Here is a 20,297-nt window from a genome sequence, read left to right on the forward strand (position 1 = left end):
AGAGTAGCTTGCTCAGGGTTTTTTCCTGTTAGATATTGAAAACCTCCAAGGACAGAAATACTCCACAGCCTTTCTGGGCATCCTATTGCAAAGCTTAGTTATCCTCATAGTTCAGTGTTATTTCCAAGCTTGGTTAATGTGCATGCCATTTCCTCCTACAGGTCGTTGGTAAAGATATTAAGATATTAAATAGGGTAGGTCTCAGAATAAACCCTTGAGGAATTGCAATTGTAGCCAGCCGACAGGTAGAGTACAGACCATTACTTTTCAATCCCAGAATCCAAATACTTTTTGTTCATCTGGTAGTGCATCCATCTAGACCACAGTAGTCAAAATTGGATACAAGGGTGCTGTGAAAGACCATCTTGAAGACAGTTGCAACATTTGCCCTTCTCCATTCATCTGGGACTTCCCCAATCTCCGTGGCCATGATGACAGAAAGCAGCCTTGATGTGCTATCAGCCAGCTCTCTCAGCGCTGTCAGATGCATCTCATCTGCTCTCATGGAACTTGTATGAGTCAAGATTTCTCAAGAGATTTATGACATCAATCCTTTTCTACTGTTGGTATTTACTATTCTCCTTGAACCCCGTCTGTATGTATAAAGGCCTGGGAGACCTTGTTGGTGAAGACTGGGGCAAAGAATGTATTGAGTAACTCAGCTTTCTGTGTTTCCACTGTGCTTTTGCCTCAGTCAGCTGCTAGCCCACATTTTCCTTGTTTATTCTTAAAATGTAGCAGCAGAAGTTCCTGTGCCTATGTTTCTTCACAATCTCTAATACAGTTGAGCTTCAGCTTTCCTAACATCATCCTTGCTTGTCCGGACAATGTTTCTGCATTTCTCCTTTTTAGCGTTTCTCCTTCCTTCCATCTCTTTTGTACACTTTTTTTACAGTCAGTAATTCCCTTGTTAGCCAAACCAGACTCCTTGTCCATCTGCTTCTTTTCCTCAGTATTGTGACGGGCTGTTATTTTGTCAGTGGGAAGTTGTCTTTAAAGACCAGGTCTGTTGAGTTCCCTTACCCTTCAGAGGTGACTCTCATAAGATCACATTTATCAGGTCCCTGAATAAACCAGATCCTGCTCTCATGAAATCCTGGGATTGTACTCTGTTACTTGCATTCCTCATTCCTGTCAGGATCATGAACAGCATTGATTCATGTTTGCTACGGCCAAAACACTACAGATTGCCACCTCCCCAGTCAGCTCTCCCTTGATTGTAGCAGAGTGAGTCTATCACTCCAGTTGATCATCTGATAATTTCTGTTAAGAGCTCGTCCCTAGCATCCCCCACAAGTCAGCTGGATTGCCTGCCTCCCACTTGGTATCCCTTTTAGCAGATATTGGGAGATGGGAATCACAGTCGGGATCTGTGATCTGCAGATGTCCTCGAGTTGCTCAAAAAGACTTTTTCCACTTCCTCATTCTGATTAGATGGTCTGTAACAAACTCCCACCGTAATGTCATTCTTGGTGGCTTCTCTGTGACCCACCAGCTCTCAGTCAGTCTACTGCCTGTTGTACAGAAGACCTCCATATCTTTGAGCTCCTTCAGGTATTCATGTTCTCATAGAAACAGGCTACCAGGTAGGAGAGAGAGACCCAAATCAATGTTGCCACCAAGGAGTCTGCATCGTGGACTCAAGAGTTACCTGTTCTCCTTGGCCAACACACCCCTTGGCAGGCCATTCCGCACACAGAGCTTGGAATCAGACGCAGCGTCATGCAGTTGAGGACTATGAAAAGGAGATGGAAAGCAATGGAGGAGAGTTTAGGAAAAATATTGGTAGGCACACTGCTCGTTTTCAAATTGGACATAATGGACAGAAACAGAGGATGTGAAGTAGTAAAACAAGTGTTCAGGGCACCTTTTTGTCCAAAATAATACAGGAGACTCGTCAGAAGGCATGTTCCTTTCAATTTGACTAAAAATGGAAACAGTTTTTTTAATTTGCTTTTATAATATTGTATAAACAAGCTATTTAAGAGTGAGATTTTCAGAAAAGAAACTTGAAGTGAAGGTAGAAATCTGTTCATAACTTACCCTCTTGTGCCCAGGTATTTTAACATCTGGAATGTAATGCTGCCTGTTGTAATACCTCTGCAATACTGTAACACAGCAGGATGCATTAATGAGAGTTTCAACCTTAAACCCACAACATCAATGAAATTTATAGTTGTCAGGCCGTTAACATTATTCAAACATAGTTTTTGTGGTTTCAATTCCCATTTTACGTTCATGTAGGAAGAAAAGTCATTGTGTTGACTAGCCATGAAGACAGAGTCCTCCTTAGACTTGAAATTTCTATAAAACAATTATTGTTTATTACTTATGACAGCATTCATGGTATGCACTACAGGGTGGGAGGAGGGCATTTGTATAAAAAATTATGCTGGAGTCTCTCTCTTAATATTTCAGCTGGTTTAATATTCTTGAATACTAAAAGTGCCTTGCTCACGTTTTGGAAAATACCACAAAAATGTTCAAGGCAGAAAAGAGAAATTTACATTAAATTCTAGTATCATCTTCTATGGTCATATATATGCCATCTGATATTCTTCCTGATGGGTAAATTTGTCTTCAGATGTTTCGGGTTTCCCTACTCTTGTATCTCAGTGTTGTCTTTTGACTTAATATGTAGAGGAAGGTAGTTAAAGAGCACAAAGAAGAACAGAGAATTTCTTGAAGGCAAAAATCTTGGGGGGAGAATGTGGTTAGCACTGTGATTAAGTCGCCCTACAGAAAATGAAATTGTTAAATCTGCAACTGATTAAGTTGAAAGAAAAGAAGGGAAGTCAATATGTAAAAAAGTGCACGTACAGTTACTCTTTCTGGTAAGGAAAATACAAGTTGTTTCTCCCAGAAAAAAAACTAACAAGCACAAAAAATTTACAAAGCTCTGAAGTTTGGGGGGGCGGTTGTGTAGAGTTTTTTATTATCGTAGGCTTCATGGTAATTCCAGCACAATCTCAGGAAGTAGTAAAAATAAATCTATCTGTCTCTTGCTGTATCAGTCTGAGTATTAACAACTTCCCCATGTTGTGTCTGTTAAAGAATTTCTTCATGGCCCTTAAAAGTACAGACTTGGTCTCTGCATTTAATATGTTGTTACCTGCTGCCAAGCCTCTAATAGCTACATTCATACATTCTGTTAATCATATCTCTTTGTTCTAGAAGTCTGTTTTTTGGATTCGTAATTAACTTCTTTCCCTGATTATTTTCCTCCCGTCATGGCAACACATGACTTTTTTTTTTTTCTACTTAAAAACAAATATGTAAATGGAGAAGTAACAGAAATCGATGTATTTTGACAAAGCCTGTAATCTCTTCCTAAATGTGCTTCCAAATTTAAATTAGATTTTCATGTTGCAAAACCATGAACTTGGTGTTGTAACTGAAATCATGCTGTTCCCAGAAGACAGGGCTGAAGCCTCATGGGCATAAAAAGCTATGGAGGCTTTTTGCCTAAGTCCCCGTGTAAGAAGAGGCAACCTTTTAATGTTGAAGTTTGCTGGTAGATGGGTGAGCCTGGTCTCAATATGTAATCCATAGGGTCCAAAGGAAGGAATTATCGAGCTGTATTTCACGTGAACTGGAAGGGGACTGGCAAAGAGATCTTGTGGCTATTGCTCTTTAACAACATCTCTCTGATTCAGCAGTAATGTGGGAAACCATCGTGGAGCCTGTTACGGCTTCTGTCAGTTTGGGTTCAAGTATTTCTAATTAGCAAAGGCATTTGTAGTCCAGACTTTGCTTTGGCCCTCTGATAACCTCTCATTTTGGTCATTCTGAAAGCAAGTCAGCCATTTGAAAGCTATTCTGAAGCCCTGGGGATCCTTCATGCTTTTTGCTACCAATACAGCCCCAAGAGTTTCTGAAGCCCTGCTTTTGAACCTGCGAAGCAGGAGGGATGGATATTTCCTTAACTTGTCACCAGCCTAAAGACGTCTGTCTGTGGGCGGTGGGGGGACACTTCTGCTTGCAGCTGGTCCCTGCTGCCCGTGGATACTCACTTGATTGCAAAATTTGGAATACCTTTCATACGTATCTTAAATTCAGAGGAAGTAGTTTTGAATGGTACTTTTTGCTGATGTGGACTGCACTTATCTCCAAGACAAGATCGCTTTTATATGAACGAACAGTGTGATATTTGTGCCCATATTAGAAGTTAGTTTGTAGGCTATAAATCACTTTCTGGGTTTACCTTGCTGGCCACATCTTGAATATCTGTTTTATCTGTTAAATAACTCTTCCTGAAAATGTGAAATGGAGGAGGATCATAGTACAGTTCAGATCTGTTTTAAAGTGGCTTGAATGAAGTTCTCACAGTAGGGTTTTTTCTTCTTTTTTTAAGTCTAGCGTTGACTCATTTGGTGGTGTTAAAGTGCACTTTCTACTTATCCCCAGAGGAAAGTTAGTATTCTTTTAAGTGAAACTATTTTAAAAGCAGAACACAAGCCTAAAATAAGCCAGTGTTCTCTAGAGTTCTCAGAAGGTGTAGATTTATTTACTGTAGTTAAATCATAATTAGTTCTCAGGGGATTGTGTATCTTTTAAACTGCTTTATTGCCACCATATTGGTTTTCTAAATAATCAGAAACTGCTGCTCTTATATTCTGTAGTATGAACAAAAATTTGCTGTAAGTAGAAACAAATGTCTAGAATTGCTAGTTGTCACTTACTGAAGATAGCGACACACTAAAAATACGCACTTCAAGAAAACGTGAAGAAATACAAAACGTATGTTATCAGAAAGTACCTTAAATGAACTATGGCTATAACTTTTTCCAGTGTAATAGATATAGTAATGTTTTACATGGTCGTTTTTCAGTTAATCTTTTTTTAATATTCTAATGCTTTTTGGTCAAGAATAAATGTTAACTGAAAACGAATAAATGGTAGTGCAATGTTAACGTAAAATATTACCTGATATTTAAGCCTAGATTTTCATGAATGTAGCTTAGTGTTCCAGCTGATAAGCATGGGGTTTTTTTTTTCCTAATTGGCAGGTTAATGTTCGAGTTGCCTGAGGAGATGGGTTTAATAGCAATTGCTGTTCGACAAACTCAAGGGAAAGGTGAGTAAAGTTCCTTCTCATGCTAATAAATGTGTATTAAACATATGAAATAGGTCATTTTAATGTCACTTAGCTGCCTTAAAGATACACTGTGAGTATTTTTTATAATATAATCTATAGAATAATCATGTCCTCTTCTCCTCTCGCTTGAACTGTGGATTCCAACTCAAAACGTAAGTTCATAGAGACAAAAGTAAACATTTTCAGGATGTTTGGTGGCTTTTGCAGAAATGATTTAGTGGTCTTCTACTCTCTGCCAAAAAGTCTCTCCAGTCATGGAAACTGCCATCACTACATTTAGTGTAATACAAGTCAGACTTCCAAATCAGAACTCCTTTTGACTTAACTGGAACATGACTGGGTCTTGACTTGCTCTGAGGTGGAGGTTTCTTGAGTCTGCAAGACCGGCTTGAACTGTCATGTGGGCTTTCACAACCTTTGGCAGATAAACGTGAGCAAGTTCTGTCTCTTTCCCAGGAAGGAGCTATCACTGATTTAAAAGCCATATTTGTTTTATTAGAAGAACACAGTGCCCAACCTAATAAGCTCTTTTGAGTACAGATCGACGTGAAGATGGTTACCTAGCTTTTGGTACAGATCTAGCTTGTGTCAAGTTGACTCACAATGTGGATGGATTTCTAGGTGCACACAGAGCATCTTCACAAATACTTCTTCACTTAAACAAAGCAAGACTTTTTGAAATGTGTACGTTACCAGAAAAATTTAAGCAAGTCATTTAGGACATTCTAGGAAACCAAGTAGCAGCATGCACATGAAACAACCTGCTGTTTTTTTAAAGCAAAAGCTTTGCACTTTAACCATTTTTCTTTCAAAATTAGTTTGGAAACTCCATTATAGGACTTACAGTAGATTCTTGGATGGATACTATTGAATCTCTCTTTTGCAGTTGTCTACATTAACAAAGTGATCTTTTCTATAAATTTTTTTCTTGAATTGAAATTAACCTTTTTTCCCCCCCCCCAGGTCGTGGTGGAAATGTGTGGCTCAGTCCTGTGGGCTGTGCGCTCGCCACTTTACATATCACCATTCCTCTACATTCCAACCTGGGCCAGAGAATTCCGTTTGTTCAACACCTGGTGTCCTTGGCAGTGGTAGAGTCAGTTAGATCAATACCAGGATATGAGGTATCTCATTCTAATTTATCTCAAAATTCCTGTTTCCATTTTCATTAAATTCAGATTTTAACTATGTCTCCTATGCATAGAATGACTGAATGTGTAATACAGTTCTTCAGCATTAATATAGCGGTAACTTACCCTTCATACATGCTTGGTTATTTATGTGTTTTAAGAAATCTAGTATACATATGATGAATAATGTCTTTTATTGAGCTGATTAAGTGTACCGCATTCATTTCACTCATAATCTTATGAAACTGGAGACTTAGTTTTCAGCAGTAAAGAAAATGTCAATTTTGTTTGTCTAACAATTGAGTTAATTTGTTTTGATTTCGAAGGAGCTGGGGAAGAGGGAGGAGGAAAAATGAATAAAACTGACAAATCCTTTTCTGCTTTTTTTGTTGGTGCTGTTTCAGTGACCACTTTATCCCTTTTAAAGGATTTTTCCAACCCTTGTTTAAGGTTGCAAACTGATTTCTAAAGCAAGAACTTAGGAGTATTGCTCTCAAGAGGGAATCAAGTGTCCTGTCATCAGTATTAAAATGAAGAACCAGTCTTCTTCATCACCTCATATATCTTCTTTTTAATGTTACCATTTCCTAATATTTGCTAACTATAAAACTTTGGTATTTTACAGAAGTAGTTAACTAAAGCATATGTTTCCTATATTACAGAAAATCAATGACTTATACACATTTACACATGAACTTTATTATAGTGGCACCCAGTAGCTTTGCTGTAGTTTAAGGTCTGTCAGCCTTTCTATTAAAACCTTCTAACTTCAGTGCTTCATAACTTGACTATAAAAACAAAATGCTTCAGGCTAAAATTTGCAATATAAAATATTTGGCTAGAGTGAATAATTTAACCGTTTAAAATAGAAGGCACAAGAGTTAGTTTTATAAAATATGAGTCTGACTGGGGAAGGAGTTAATTTATGAATAGGGGTGTTTTTGCTTCTGTATGCCTACCCTGGTGTACTGTGGCATTTTTTATTTTATTCCATTTATGAGGAAAAAGGTGATGGAATTACTAAATACTAATATAAAAATAGAATGTATCAGTAATACATGTACTGTACACAGTACATGTACAACATATAGCTTGCTATGACCAAGACAAAGCTACTGAATCTCTTTGACAGTGCATCCACCTTAGACAGCGGGTGAAACCAATGTTAAGGGTCTGGATTCAAATACGTTAAAGCAAGGAAATTCAAAGATTTATCAGAAACTCAATGCTTAAATTTCCCCTTTAGACTTAGGTAACGGAGGGCTTTTCTTTATGTCAGACGGACATCTGTGCCGTACAAACTGCAGTAGCTGCAAACAATGTGCTAATCTATAGATGAGGTTTCATTCTCTCCTCCAGATTTCCATACCTCTATGTATGTCAGAATCCTAATAATACTTTAACACATTTTAATGTCATGCACTATGCTCAAAGTCCATCTGAGGATTTCCATTCAGAAGTCTAAAATACCTGTGTCTCAGTTTATCAGCCAGTCATATTTTTTAGGATTGTCAAGAGTGTTGACTATGCTAGCTGGCAGGGGCTGAGGCCTTTGTTCTGGGTCCTCACAGAGACAATCTCACAGCTCAATTGGAAGTTTTACTGTTGGATGTTAGTGCTGGAAATGTAAACGGGCCTTGTATCAAGAGGGCGCTTTGCTTTCCCATTCTGAGAACAGCAGGCGTCTCTCTCTAGTAAGTGAAGACAAGAAGGTGCTCCATTCCCAGCGTGTTTTGTGATGCCCATCGTTTCTTTGACTAATGGATAGTTGTGCAGTACCTTGTCACTCCGTTTTGTGGCAGAGTCTCTGCTGTGTGGTTTACATCATGAGAATAGCCAGTTGGCATGGTTGTTCTCCATACTTGCTGTGACTTCAGTTGCAGAGTTAGTGTCTGGTGTCTTACAGGTGTTTGTTTTCCTTAAATAAGATCTACTGAATAGCTCTTCGGAATATCTCTTAACACTGATAATACTATGTAACTATCTCATACTTTGAATGAAGTCTCAAGAGTCTTCTATAAATCCTTTCCCAGTGTGAAGAGTCAAGTTGTTTTCCATAGTGAATATGAATTGGTGATACTCTCTCTTAGAATGCTTTGATAGCAAAATCAGGTAGTATTTCCTGTCAATGTATGTGTAATGGACTCCTCTCTGGCCTTTAAATCTGTCAGGAAAGTAGACATGGACCCAGGTGCAGTTTTCACACATCCTGTAAAGGGATTTCATAATCTACAATAGGAGGGAATGCGACTCTCGTAGTCCTGGAGCACCTCCCATAATTTGCCTCTGGGGATACAGTCATATGCAGTTTTTCAAACTACAGGAAGCACATTTGCTTTCTTTTTGTGTTTAAGTAGCCGGTGCAAAGTTCAGTTCAGTTCTGTGGTTTCAACAAAAACTTCTCTATTGCACTGGGACGGTGTCACACAGCAGTTTGTGTTTCCAGCTCCATGGTGTTGCTTGAGCGTAGCTGCCGAAAGCGTGAATATATTTAGGACATTACTGAGGTATTTACATAGTTGTGAACTGGAATTTCTCCTGTCTGCCAAATTTCCTTTCTGAAATTCAAGATGTCATTGTCTCCATGTCTGGTTTCTGCAAGGATCCTCAAATAGAGTGTTGCTGCTGTTGTGGGCTTACCCTGATTGTTTATCAGCAGTGAGCCCCAGTGGCTGCCACAGTTTGCATCTTTCTTGAATAGATCTTTTAAATCTTTAATAGGCACTTGTGAATGAAGGAAATGAATTCTATAAAACCTCACGATTTTGAGACTGAAAATCTCTAGTATCTTTTGTCCCCCTTTTGGTCACTCTAAGCCTTTATTATCTGCCATATTATTTTTTTTTAATAGACACTTTTCTCTGACAGCTGCCAACCTCCTTAGTAAACAATGTAACCATGTTACTATGACTTTTTCAGTAACATTTGTGGAGCACTTAAATAGGTTCTCATTAGGAAGAGCAGTGGACAGGATCACATTCAGTGTGGCAAAGAGGTACAGAAAATATAGAATATGGGGTGATGAATAAGCTGTGTATCTTATCAGTCTCAGGGAGTAAAGTGTTTCTAAATGTGTATGGTTTTGTTTCTTTAGGAGATTGATCTGCGAGTGAAATGGCCAAATGACATTTACTACAGCGATCTTATGAAGCTTGGTGGAGTTCTGGTAAACTCTACACTTATTGAAACAACGTTTCATATACTTATTGGTAAATGTCTATTTTCAAGCTTTTCTATACTGCTTTTGTCTGAATAAATTTGTTATTAATGTCTTTATGAGTTCAAATGATAAGGACAAGAACAAATAATGACAGCAGGCATAAGGAAATAAAGCACAATATTAAATCAAAAGTAAGCACAAAAAGTAAATGTTTTTATTCTTCTTAATAATTCCATATGCTTGACAAGAAAAAACGTAAATGCAAGCATCTGGGCTGGCGTAGTGGAGTTCAAAGAGCATTACATGAGAGAGGAAAAACGTCCTCCTTGATCTATTGCAAAACTAGTAGAATATACTAAAAAATTTATCCCTTTTTTTTCTTTTTCTTTTCTTTTTTTGCAACATGACAAATAGTTAAATAACATGCCTTTTCAATCAGAAGAGCTACGTACACATAGTAATGTTTCACTTTCTCCTTGCATCCTTTTAAAATTTATCCGTAACTTGTTTCTGTTGATACCTTTCTAGAAACTGCAGCATTGCTGGTGAAGCAGCAGTGAATTAATGATTTGATTAATCAGTTGCGTTCTTTAGTTCTCTCAAAAATTAAAATCTGCAAAGTAGTTGGGAAGGCTGGGTCAGGGAGAAAAGAGTGACAATCTGTTTGTTCATTGTGAAGACAAACAGTCTGCCTGGCCGGCTGGTTCCAAAAAGGTAGCACAGCTAATCTCGAAGAGACTGTACGTGTATTTTCCAGCAAATCCCAGTGCTGTAAAAGGGGAAGACACTTAGGTGGACAAATAAATATTGAGATGTTTTGATCATTTCAAGTATGACGATCATTCTGCTATTTGTTAAGGAAAATTTTTCCCCTAACCGCCAGCAGCACAGATCCGTCAGGCGTGCTCAGAAACCTGCTAGCAGAGATCTAGGTTCTGGTTTCAAAAATAATTATCTGTGCTATGTCTAAAAAATTAAATGAAGGTTCCTTCGCAAGTCTAAAAGGTTAAAGAAAAAGATCATAGTATTTGATTTATATTTGAATATAGCACAGTAGATAAGTGAAATATCTTGCAAAAAGTGTGGACATGATATCGTTTTTGTCAAGGTGCTATAAATTTTAAGGTGCGAACAAGCTAAACAGTTGAAGTAGTCATCACTTCCTTCTGTGAAACATGCTCAATCATTAAATTTTCTGTTCAATTGTTACAGCCTCATTTTGTAAATAATCTACATGTACAGAATGGAACACTTAAAAAGAGTCTCTCTGTGCCCCATCAACCATTTACTGCTTCCATATGTTTTTCCAGAGCCTGTTCTGGTTAACACAAGACAAGCAAAAATGGCTTCAAAAATAGTTCATCTAATCAAATATATCTTTGCACATCACATATTTGGTTTGGACCTTGTGTTGCTTACTCTGAACACCAAAACATTCACATTCAAATGGGTACTTTCTGTATGCGTTCTCTCTGATGTCCATAGGAGTTTTCTTGTTGGTGAAAGGCCTGAGCTATATACAAAGATGTGTGTTTTCATCAACTTTCTTTTGGCTGGAAGCTTCTAAGATTGAAACTTAATTGCCGCATGCTAGTCCAAGGATCTTGTCTGTCATTTCAGTGGTGTATGTCACTGAGAGTAGTAGGGGTGACTCCTGACATCTGCCTTCTTGTGTTAGTAGTAGCAATGAGATCAAACTTCCACAAGAGGAAAGGTAAGACAGACCTCCCCTTTCTACAGTGATGCAGAGTCCCTTCCTGGACCTTACTGTTCACATGGCACTAATGAAGGGTATTCCATATATGAGGGTAACGATCAAAATCAAAAATCATCTACATGGCTTCACTGCTCTGAGAAGTATTTCAGAGAATAAGCAAGAGGCAAAACTGCCTTTTCATCTCTACCATGTGCTTGAGGCCTCACGAATGACACAGTTTATGTTCATATCTTTAAGCATGTTTTTAAAAAAATCTTTTTCTTTTCAAGAACTTAGTTGTTGTGGGACTTTTGGAAGAAGAGTTCTGCGGAAGAATGTGCTTCATTAATGTAAGGGCCAGACTCAGAACAGACGTAGGTAGTCAAACACAAGTGGAATGCAAGGGACAGCCAACATGCTTGACCTGCAAAAGTTCTGTCTGGCTCTGTGTGTAGCTAAGGCATGTCTGAACAGTGCGCGGATGCTGAAGGCAGGGCCAGCCCTGGCACTTGGCGATGTATTAGCCACATCAGCACGCTGCAAGGCCCGTGCTAAATGTTTATTTTTCGCTCATCTCACACGGGCAATGCAGAGATACCCTAAGAGTCCTGAGCACCTAATATTTTTCAAATTAGCTGACTACATTTTTGCCACTGCGTTTATCCCTGGCTGCTTCTGCCTCAGCTGAGCTCATCATCTCAGTATGTGTCTCATGTCCGTTTCAGTTTTCGGATTGCTAAGGAGTGGTCTCCATACATACACGCCTGAGTGTCCTGAGCCTGCAGATGGACTCCGAGGCCCCATTATGCACCCTGACAGTACCAATCACAGTATAATGGCCGCAGGCACTCTCTCTTCACTTGTAGCATATTTGAGTGTAACCAGCTGAGTCGGGATTTGCTGGCATGGCACATTATATTTTCCAGTTCATTTTCCTTTGTCTCTTTCTGATAATACATTTCTCCTTATTTCTGTAGGATCTATATATTGGTACTAGTATCACTGTGGCTTTCTTTGCATGGATTTTATGACTAGTTGAAAGTCAAAAACTCCTTTTCACTGAAGAGATCCTTCTTCTCATAGTTAATACAAAGTACTTCCATATAGGAATAGTCTCATTAATAGCAAATTTCCAAAACAGTGCATCTGGACCTTCTTACAGATGGAGGTGTATCACGTCTAAACCTGATTGACGGGCTGGGGTTTTAGCCCAAATGTCTGAGGAAAGAAAAATCCAAATTATTAGGAGAAAAAAATAAACAGGTAATACAATATATTTCTTTACATCCCTCGAAGCCTGTTTCAGCAGGCTGCAAAAAAGGCCCCAAGAGCCATATTTAAATAAGAAAGGCATTCTGCCAACGTTATTCTAGCTGGAGAAATCTCAGCGAGAGACTTGAGGCTTCTAAAGGATATGCTGTGGCAAGATAGATTAAGCAAACTGGAGTCTTATGTGGCAAACTTAACTCTTCTGGGCTTTTCAGAGCAAGCCAAACAAGCCTTATCAGCTGAGTGAAAAGGCTTGATTTTCAGAAAACACGATCAGCTAACTGTAGTAAACAGAAAGGTCTCTTAATTAAATTTTAGACTAAAACTTCATCTTAAAGTATGATCAATGATTTACTCTCAATTAGCTAATGACCTGTCAGCTTCCAGGGATTAAAAGAATTTCTCACTTTGATGTTATTGTAACCAACGTGCAAGTTACCACTTACCATTTTCCTAAGCCTCATTGGTAGGATGGTGTGTTGTTGAAAGGACTGCACTGGATTTGCTTCTCCATTTTGAGGAGGCATTTTAAGGGCAAGAGAAAACTAAAATCTGGTCTGTGGTTTGTAATTACGCAAGTAGGAAGATTTAAAGGTGCAAGAGACTGAAGAAAAAGAGCTACCAGAAACATCCTTAGAGATAATCGTATCAAGTAGTTGAATAAAGTGCTGATTTTCTGGTGGTAATAAAGTGTTCATATTTACAGATCGTGTCCTCTTCTTGTGGTTTGTCTTCTTCAGGCTTTGGATTTAATGTGAACAACAGCAACCCCACCATATGCATCAATGATCTCATCACAAAATTTAATAAGGAAGAGGGGACAAAGCTGAAGGCTTTGACTGCAGACTGTCTTATTGCAAGAACTGTAACTGTGCTAGAGAGGCTTATAGATATCTTTCAGGAGAAAGGGCCCAACGGAGTTCTTCCCAGTTACTACAAGTACTGGGTACACAGGTCGGTATAATGTTCTTCTTGAAGTTCCTATTAAGAACATCGGAAAGAACTCGTGGATATTTTGTCTTTTTCTACTAGAATGCCTTTAAGACTAGTGACTTAATTAAAATATAGTCCCAAGTAGGAGGTAATTTTTTAAGGGCAAACAAAACCAGCACGTAGTAAAATCAATGGACTAGCATGAGTTAAAGAATGCTTCTAGGTATTTTACCTGTATCATCTCAAAACAAAGGGAATTGGGAATGATTTGTTTAGCTAGTGATGAAGCTGCTGTAGTCATGTCCTTTATTAAAAAATTGACTGTTTGGATTAACTCCAGCTCTGTTATTTCCACAGAAAGCAATTAAAGCATGTAGCAAAGGCTGCTGAAAATCACTCTCTGTAAAGAACCAGTGAAGTGAGAAATAAAAATATTCTGCTAGACATTAGTCCTCTAAGCTATATTTAATTGTTTGTGCAGCGTCCACCAATTAATTCCTAACTGTCTGATTCTCTTTATTTGCAGTGGTAAGCAAGTCCGTCTCCGTGATGAGGACGGTCCGATTGCATGGATCGTTGGGATAGATGATTATGGATTCCTTCAAGTTCATGAAGAAGGCAAGGGTGTCGAGTCTGTGCACCCAGACGGCAACTCTTTTGACATGCTGAGAAACCTCATAGTCCCAAAGCATTAATGGTCCTCAGAGCTCACAGCGCACGAGGAGGCTCCTTAGTATTTGCCACCAAGTAGCTAAACTTGCTTAAAGGTGGGAAGGGTAGTTGACAGCTTGATTATTTTTTTTTTTCTGATTTTCTGATATCTTTGGGTTTTGACGTGAATAACTTCAACAATTAAGACGAGGTAATTTCTCATTGCTGACAGCCTTTATTCTTTTGTATTAACTTTTAGAACACATCTCTGTTGCCATTCTTTGTAAGCATCTGTTCTTCAAAAGGAACCTGATTGCAAAGGAATACCTTTCAATGAAGAGAACTTTCTCTTCAATTACACACTGTATTTGAGAAACTGAAGAGGCTAAATATTTCCTTTTTGCGTCTCTGTGTTTTTGTTGTGCTTGAGCACAATGCAGTACAATATTTACATTTTTACTATGTTTTTTTTTAAACCAAATTCTGGTTTATGCATTGTCTGTGGTGGAAACAGCTGGAAGAGCTCATCATATATTTCCGCGTTTAGAGTCAGATCTAAGTAGAGCCTTGCTGATCTGGTTCTCCATGTGGGCCTGTACAACAGTTTACTGTCCTGTGCTTTGGTCTTAGGTCAGCAACTCTGTCATGGCTGCCTTGAGTTTTTGGGGAGTTTTCCATCAGCGCTTAAGAACTGTGGCTGGTTATCCAAATTATTTGTACTCTGCTCTTCTTAGTCAATGGGATCTCGTAGATCATCTCGTGTGTCCTTTGAATCATAGTCTTTCAAGAGGCTTTAACCCCCCTAAGAATAGCCCACTGGAGCAGTGTGTCACCCTGTTGCTGTCCGCTTATCCAAGTCATTGTAGAATCCCATGTCAGGAGAGGGAAGTCTAAATAGTTTACAATTTAATAGTAATTCTATTGTAATAGCAATGAAGTTAAGCAAATAAATAAGAGAAAAATGCCCTGCTCTTAAAATCCCTGCCATAAAGAACTATACACTGAAAATGAGAAACCAGGTTTTTAACCTGTGCCCAAATTCTCTTCCGTCGTTTCTGTTGTCACCCCCTTTACCAAATCAGGGCATCTGGATTTGCTGCTGACCGTTAAAAGCGAGAAGCGTGACATCTGCTGACCTGAGAGTAGCTTGCTCTGGGGGCTGGCTGCACAGTTCCAGGGGAGGCGGAAGAGCTTGGTCACGATGGGAAAGCAGCGCCAAGTAGGCACGTGGGAGCTTCTGTGCAACGGCAGCTTGTCGGGTTTTTCTGCCAGGCGAGGCGAATTTGCGCCAGGAGGCCTGGCCACCACGGCGCTTCAAATGGTTCTCTGCAAATGAAAAGTTTGTCGTAGGTGTGATGTGGCCAGCTTCATTTCCTCAAGTAGGTAGCGCTGCTTATTACCTTACCTTGTCCCTACAGAAGGTGGATCAGCCTAATTGGTTTCCACAAAGGACTTCTGTCTACTAGCCAGAAATGGAGTTTTTAGGTTAAAGTTCACCTCATAAACAATCTGAACATGTTAGTAGATTGTTTCAGTTACAAAGCCAAGAAGTCTTAAAACAAGGAAGCTAGTCTGTAATGGTAATTTAGAGTAATCCTCACATATTAGGGGTTAGGTGGTTTGGCAGCAAGTGCTAGAAATTAAGTTGTCCCTATTACATTTAGGATTTTATGCTCCATATCACAGTAGATTTGTTTGTGTGCCTGGTTGTCCGTTCCCTGCTGTTTTGTTTTCCCCCGTGATCCACATCACAGGAGACCGTGCACCAACAGCCCGTAGAACTGCACAGTGGCGTGTAGACAGCTGTTAATTGGCACAGTTAAAATGATACACACGAACACCAGTTTTTGCTTTTTCCCACCAGATGCTTTCAAAACTGCTTTGGGCTGTTAATTTTCGGCAGCTACCTTTATTTCAGAAGCAAATATTGATGCATATTATAAAGAAGTGACACTTGTGTCTGAGTTAATAAAGTTTAAATAAAAAGAAGAACCCATTTATGTACACGTATATAAAAAGTGTGTGTATGCGTAGGCATATCTTCCTTGCGCATCATCACTTCTTTTCTACCTTTTCCTTCAAGCGGCTCACGAGCAACCTGTGCCGCCGCAGGTCAGCTGTGGAAAGCAGAGCTCTGGTACTGGTTTTCCAACCACAGAGTTTTACAAAGCTTTAGATCTGTGCCTCAGCCTGATATTTGTAGCTAAAACCACTGTCTCTGTTCTGGTACCTTAGGGTGTGCCTAGAGGAAGCACCCACCTTTGATTTCGCTCATATTCCAGATAGACTGATAGAACTGTAGAAATTTCTTTCAACGACCAGGTTGTGCATCAGGTTTTGACTTGAATTGCTTCCTTAAAACGCACTCTCCCTTCGTGAGGGACAAGTACTGTAAAAGAATGACAGGGGGAAATGATGAAACGTGTTCCTGTGTGAAGAGGGGCAGAATGGACCTGCAAACCGTCACTCAGCTACGCTACCACAGTGTCTGAGCAGCGCGCAGATGGATTTTTTCAATAGTAAAATGCTGCAATATTTCCTGGTTGCTGTTGTTCCTTTTGGATTTCTTTATAGCCTTCGTAATGAAAAGCTTGTTCTGTTCTCCCTTTGAGTTGTAAGATTATTCCGAAAATTTTTGCATTGGAAAGCAACTTAGCGTTGAACTTCCTTTCTGGGAATGAGAAGTAACCAAGTGTGGGTGTGGGGGGGAACAGGTGGGCGCTGTGGGAACGTTCCCCTCGGCCTCTGCTTTTTAGTGCCCTGTTCTGTGTGTACGAAACTACCTGTTGTCTTGAGGAAAGGGCCTTGAGTTGGGTGAAGCGTTTGTTACAAACCTGACCTTTCCTTCAGAAGAACGAAAGAACCTCACAACGAAGGTTCCCGTTGCAGAGCGAGCAGCTGCATCGGCTCCTTCTGAGCCACAGCTGTTCCTGCCCAGAAAGCCCGTGAGCCTTCCTGTACCACACTCACCCTCAGAGGCGAGCTCTTTTTCATGCCAAACTTGGCACACCCAGAAAGCCACAATGTTTTTGTATGGAAATCATTGTTATTATTGTTCTTCATGTAGGACAGACAAATGTGGTGTAGAGTGTCTCTGGACGTAGGTATGGAGAGAATCAGGCAGCTCCAGATCCAGAAGTAATGCACTGAAAATGTTTAATTTCATTCAGCTGTCTAGATTAGTAAAACACCTCTTTCATTGTGAGGCTGATGTCATATCTTAAACTATTTTCTTGATGAAGTGCTTTCAGAAAAGCATTCATTACGGTGTCCGTATTTCTGTGACTTCATTTTTTTTTTCCTCCTGGACTCTGTTAGAACATTTCTCATTGCACATTGTGAAAATATTTGTGGAGACTGTTTATTGATAGGAAAACTTCTGCCGAGCAAGCTGGCTGTGTTGGCACGTGTCTGTGCTCAGAAGGAGTGAGGGGCTTGTGTCCAGTCAGCCCCAACGCTGTTTCCAAAGATTTGAAAAAGTAATAATGTACTTAACATTTAAGAGTTCAAGCAGTACATCCCACTGCTAGTAAAAGGTTTTATAAGACTTCAGAGCGTTTTTTTGTTAAATATTTCCAACAAATATAATCTACTTCAAGGGCTATTACCTAGAAACAATATTAAAGCATTTAATTCTTTATGCTGCTGCTTCATTGTACAGCGATTTTATTTCTTTCCTTTTTCTGATTCAGCTTCAAGACATCGGCAGGCTAAAAAATTCCTCTCTGCAACTGCTTTGCTATAAACAGTAACTAGATAATAAAAACAAAAATTGAAGTACAGCTTAGTATCTGTCATGAAAAAGATTTGCGCCGCAAAGAGCTGATTCCTGGGGGTAACTGGTTTGATAGAAGCGTTTGCACGCGGAAGTTGCGGCAGTGAAGCACCGCACTGATCAGACACCAAAGAAATTAAATGCGGGCTGAGGTCACACCTGACCAGAGGTCAAAACCCGATGTCGTGCCGCGGGGCTGCGGCCACGTAACACCCAGCTCAGAGAAAAAGAACTGCAGGGAAGAATTGTAAACTGATGTCGCAGTTTGAGTAGTGGGCATTAGTGCGCTTCCGTAGTGATTCTGTGGTATTTTCAGTTCTCCAGGAGTCTTCCTTTAAAATGCAACGTGGCTAAAATACAATAAATAAAAAGAATCCTTGTATTTTATAGTACATTAACTGTCGAATATAGTACATATTACAATGGAAATAAATTTTCAAATATGCAACATTATTCTTTGTGAAACCCTGTGTTTTGTAGTGAAAAAGAAATCCAACTCAGTTTTCCGTTGGCTACAGGATTTTATTAACATTTTAACAGTTTTGTTTTACATAATAAATAAGCAAAAATGCTTTACATTTTTAGGGAATACATATATAATTCTGAGCATTAATAGGTTGGTTGTTTTGCGTGCTTTTTCACCTACATTTGCCAAATAGCTTTTATCTGCATCATATAAAAAAAAGCAAAATCTAATGTTCAGGAAAGAAGTGGAATAATAAAATTTTCTCTGTTTTGTTTCTGCAGTATGACTGAAACGTTGACAAAATATTTGGTGTTCTGTTTTGTGATTTTTAGAGAAATACTGCTATTCTGGCGGGCTTCCCGTTCATCTGCACTTTCTCTCAGCGATACATTCTCCAATTTTAAATCTGTTGTCCACTGTGCTTAATTTCATTAAATTACTTTAATACCCTTCTTCAAATTACAGGGCTACTGTGACATGGAGAGAAGTCTGTTCCCTTATCACATTATTTACATGGTGGTGTTTCTATTAATAGGATAAAAACTGTGAGATCTCAGTATGGGATTAATGTTTCCAACTTCACATTTTGGTAAAATATTCCCTCTCTCTCTCCCTTTCTCTCTCATTCTCCATATCATTTACTTGCTAGAGCTGAACTCCCCGAAGAGTTAAAATCCTGTCAAGTCACACGACAAAGGTATCTATGGTGGCTCGAACAAGTACGGTAGAGAGAAATGAGGTTATTTTTCATAATATATTCCAATTCACACTCCACTTCTGTGCCATAATTCTTCCCAGTTATTCAGAAGATTGCCACTGTCAATGGCTGTGCCGCACTCTGCAGTCGGCTGTGCTGTGAACAGCTGTAGTTTAACTGACTAAAAGTCGTATTTTTCTCTCAATATAATTTACCCACATTCCAGATGTGAATGTGGAATGGCTGTTTCTATTTTGGAATGGTAGGAAAAGTGTTTCACACATTTGCTTTTTTAATCACAGCTCTTTTCTAAACGTACCCTGTATTATCATATGTGAATGCATAATTGATTCATTATTGCCTAAGAGGGGAAGTTCCCGTACCTGACTATCACGTACTGCAAAACATCTGCGGGAGAATGATGGAACACCTCCTCTGCTCGGGCTCATTGCATAAAGCCTGGAAGTGTGAATAACAAGGTCGATGCTGGAAAAATAATTTGTGGTGTTTTACTGAAAAATATCAACGGCATTTTTTTAACCGAAGCCTAATTTGTACGTTCCTGAAAACATGTTGTTATAGTGAGAAGTACAAGAACAGAATACACTGGCTTGACTTTGTGTGCAGCAATGCCGCTAACGAGGTTTAGAGAAAAGTGCAGTGTGGGAGTTGTGCGTCAGGTTTCTTTTTAATGATGCAAACAATGTCAGTTACTCCTTTATAGGGCATGGTTTTAATTTAGGAAAATTAACATGCAAGTGAGTCTTAGCATAATTGTACCTTTTGAGGAGCTGGGACCATTTATTGGTAACACTGGCTGGGAAGGATATTAAGCAAAGCCACTGTAAAACCAACTTGCGTCTCATCGCTGCAATTTATAAAGTCCGAATGACAATAATATTCACTCGTAAGATTTCTGTAGGCCTGCTGACTTCTCTAGCCCTAGACGAAGCGAGGAGCGCAGTTACACTGAGCAAGTGAATATGCTGGTCTGGTTCTGCTTTTTTTTTTCTAAGTCAGTATTCTGGTAATGGACGATTAGGTATTTTTTGTTAGATTTATTACAAAAGATATTTTTTGTGCTTTTTTAGTAAATGAAAAAGACAACTGAGCTTCCAAGTGAACATCAATTTAATTTCATAATAAAGCCTTCTCTGTTCACATTTTAATAGGAAGCAATAAAAGTACTGAAAATCATTTTCAAACATACGTTTTAAAAGTATTTTTGTGTACTCATAGCAACAAGTATATTCATGCATACGAGGAGGTGACTGAATATTATTACTGCATATAAAAGATGGAGAACATGTAATTTTGAAAAGCGTGTATTTCATTACATTTTTATCTGACAAGGCGCAATCCCCGCGCAAGTGTTTTTCCATATTGCCCAGGCCAGGTAAGCATTTTCTTCAGCAAATCTCT

The 20,297-nt window shown here is 39.1% G+C and overlaps 1 protein-coding gene across 4 annotated transcripts in view; it reads left to right on the top strand.

Moving 5' to 3' along the window:
* HLCS (holocarboxylase synthetase) overlaps positions 1-20,268 on the top strand; it is a 128,267-nt gene extending 107,999 nt beyond the window's left edge. For all 4 annotated transcript variants that reach the window (XM_054204663.1, XM_054204752.1, XM_054204834.1 and 1 more), the window contains 5 exons: positions 5,010-5,077; positions 6,062-6,222; positions 9,323-9,437; positions 13,094-13,307; positions 13,813-20,268. In XM_054204663.1, the coding sequence (XP_054060638.1) occupies positions 5,010-5,077; positions 6,062-6,222; positions 9,323-9,437; positions 13,094-13,307; positions 13,813-13,981 (727 nt within the window). In that variant the 3' untranslated portion in view covers positions 13,982-20,268. The remainder of the gene's footprint in view (positions 1-5,009; positions 5,078-6,061; positions 6,223-9,322; positions 9,438-13,093; positions 13,308-13,812) is intronic.
* The last annotated feature ends 29 nt before the right edge of the window (positions 20,269-20,297 follow it).

The sequence above is a fragment of the Rissa tridactyla genome, chromosome 1, assembly GCF_028500815.1.
Source record: "Rissa tridactyla isolate bRisTri1 chromosome 1, bRisTri1.patW.cur.20221130, whole genome shotgun sequence".
NCBI lineage: Eukaryota > Metazoa > Chordata > Aves > Charadriiformes > Laridae > Rissa > Rissa tridactyla.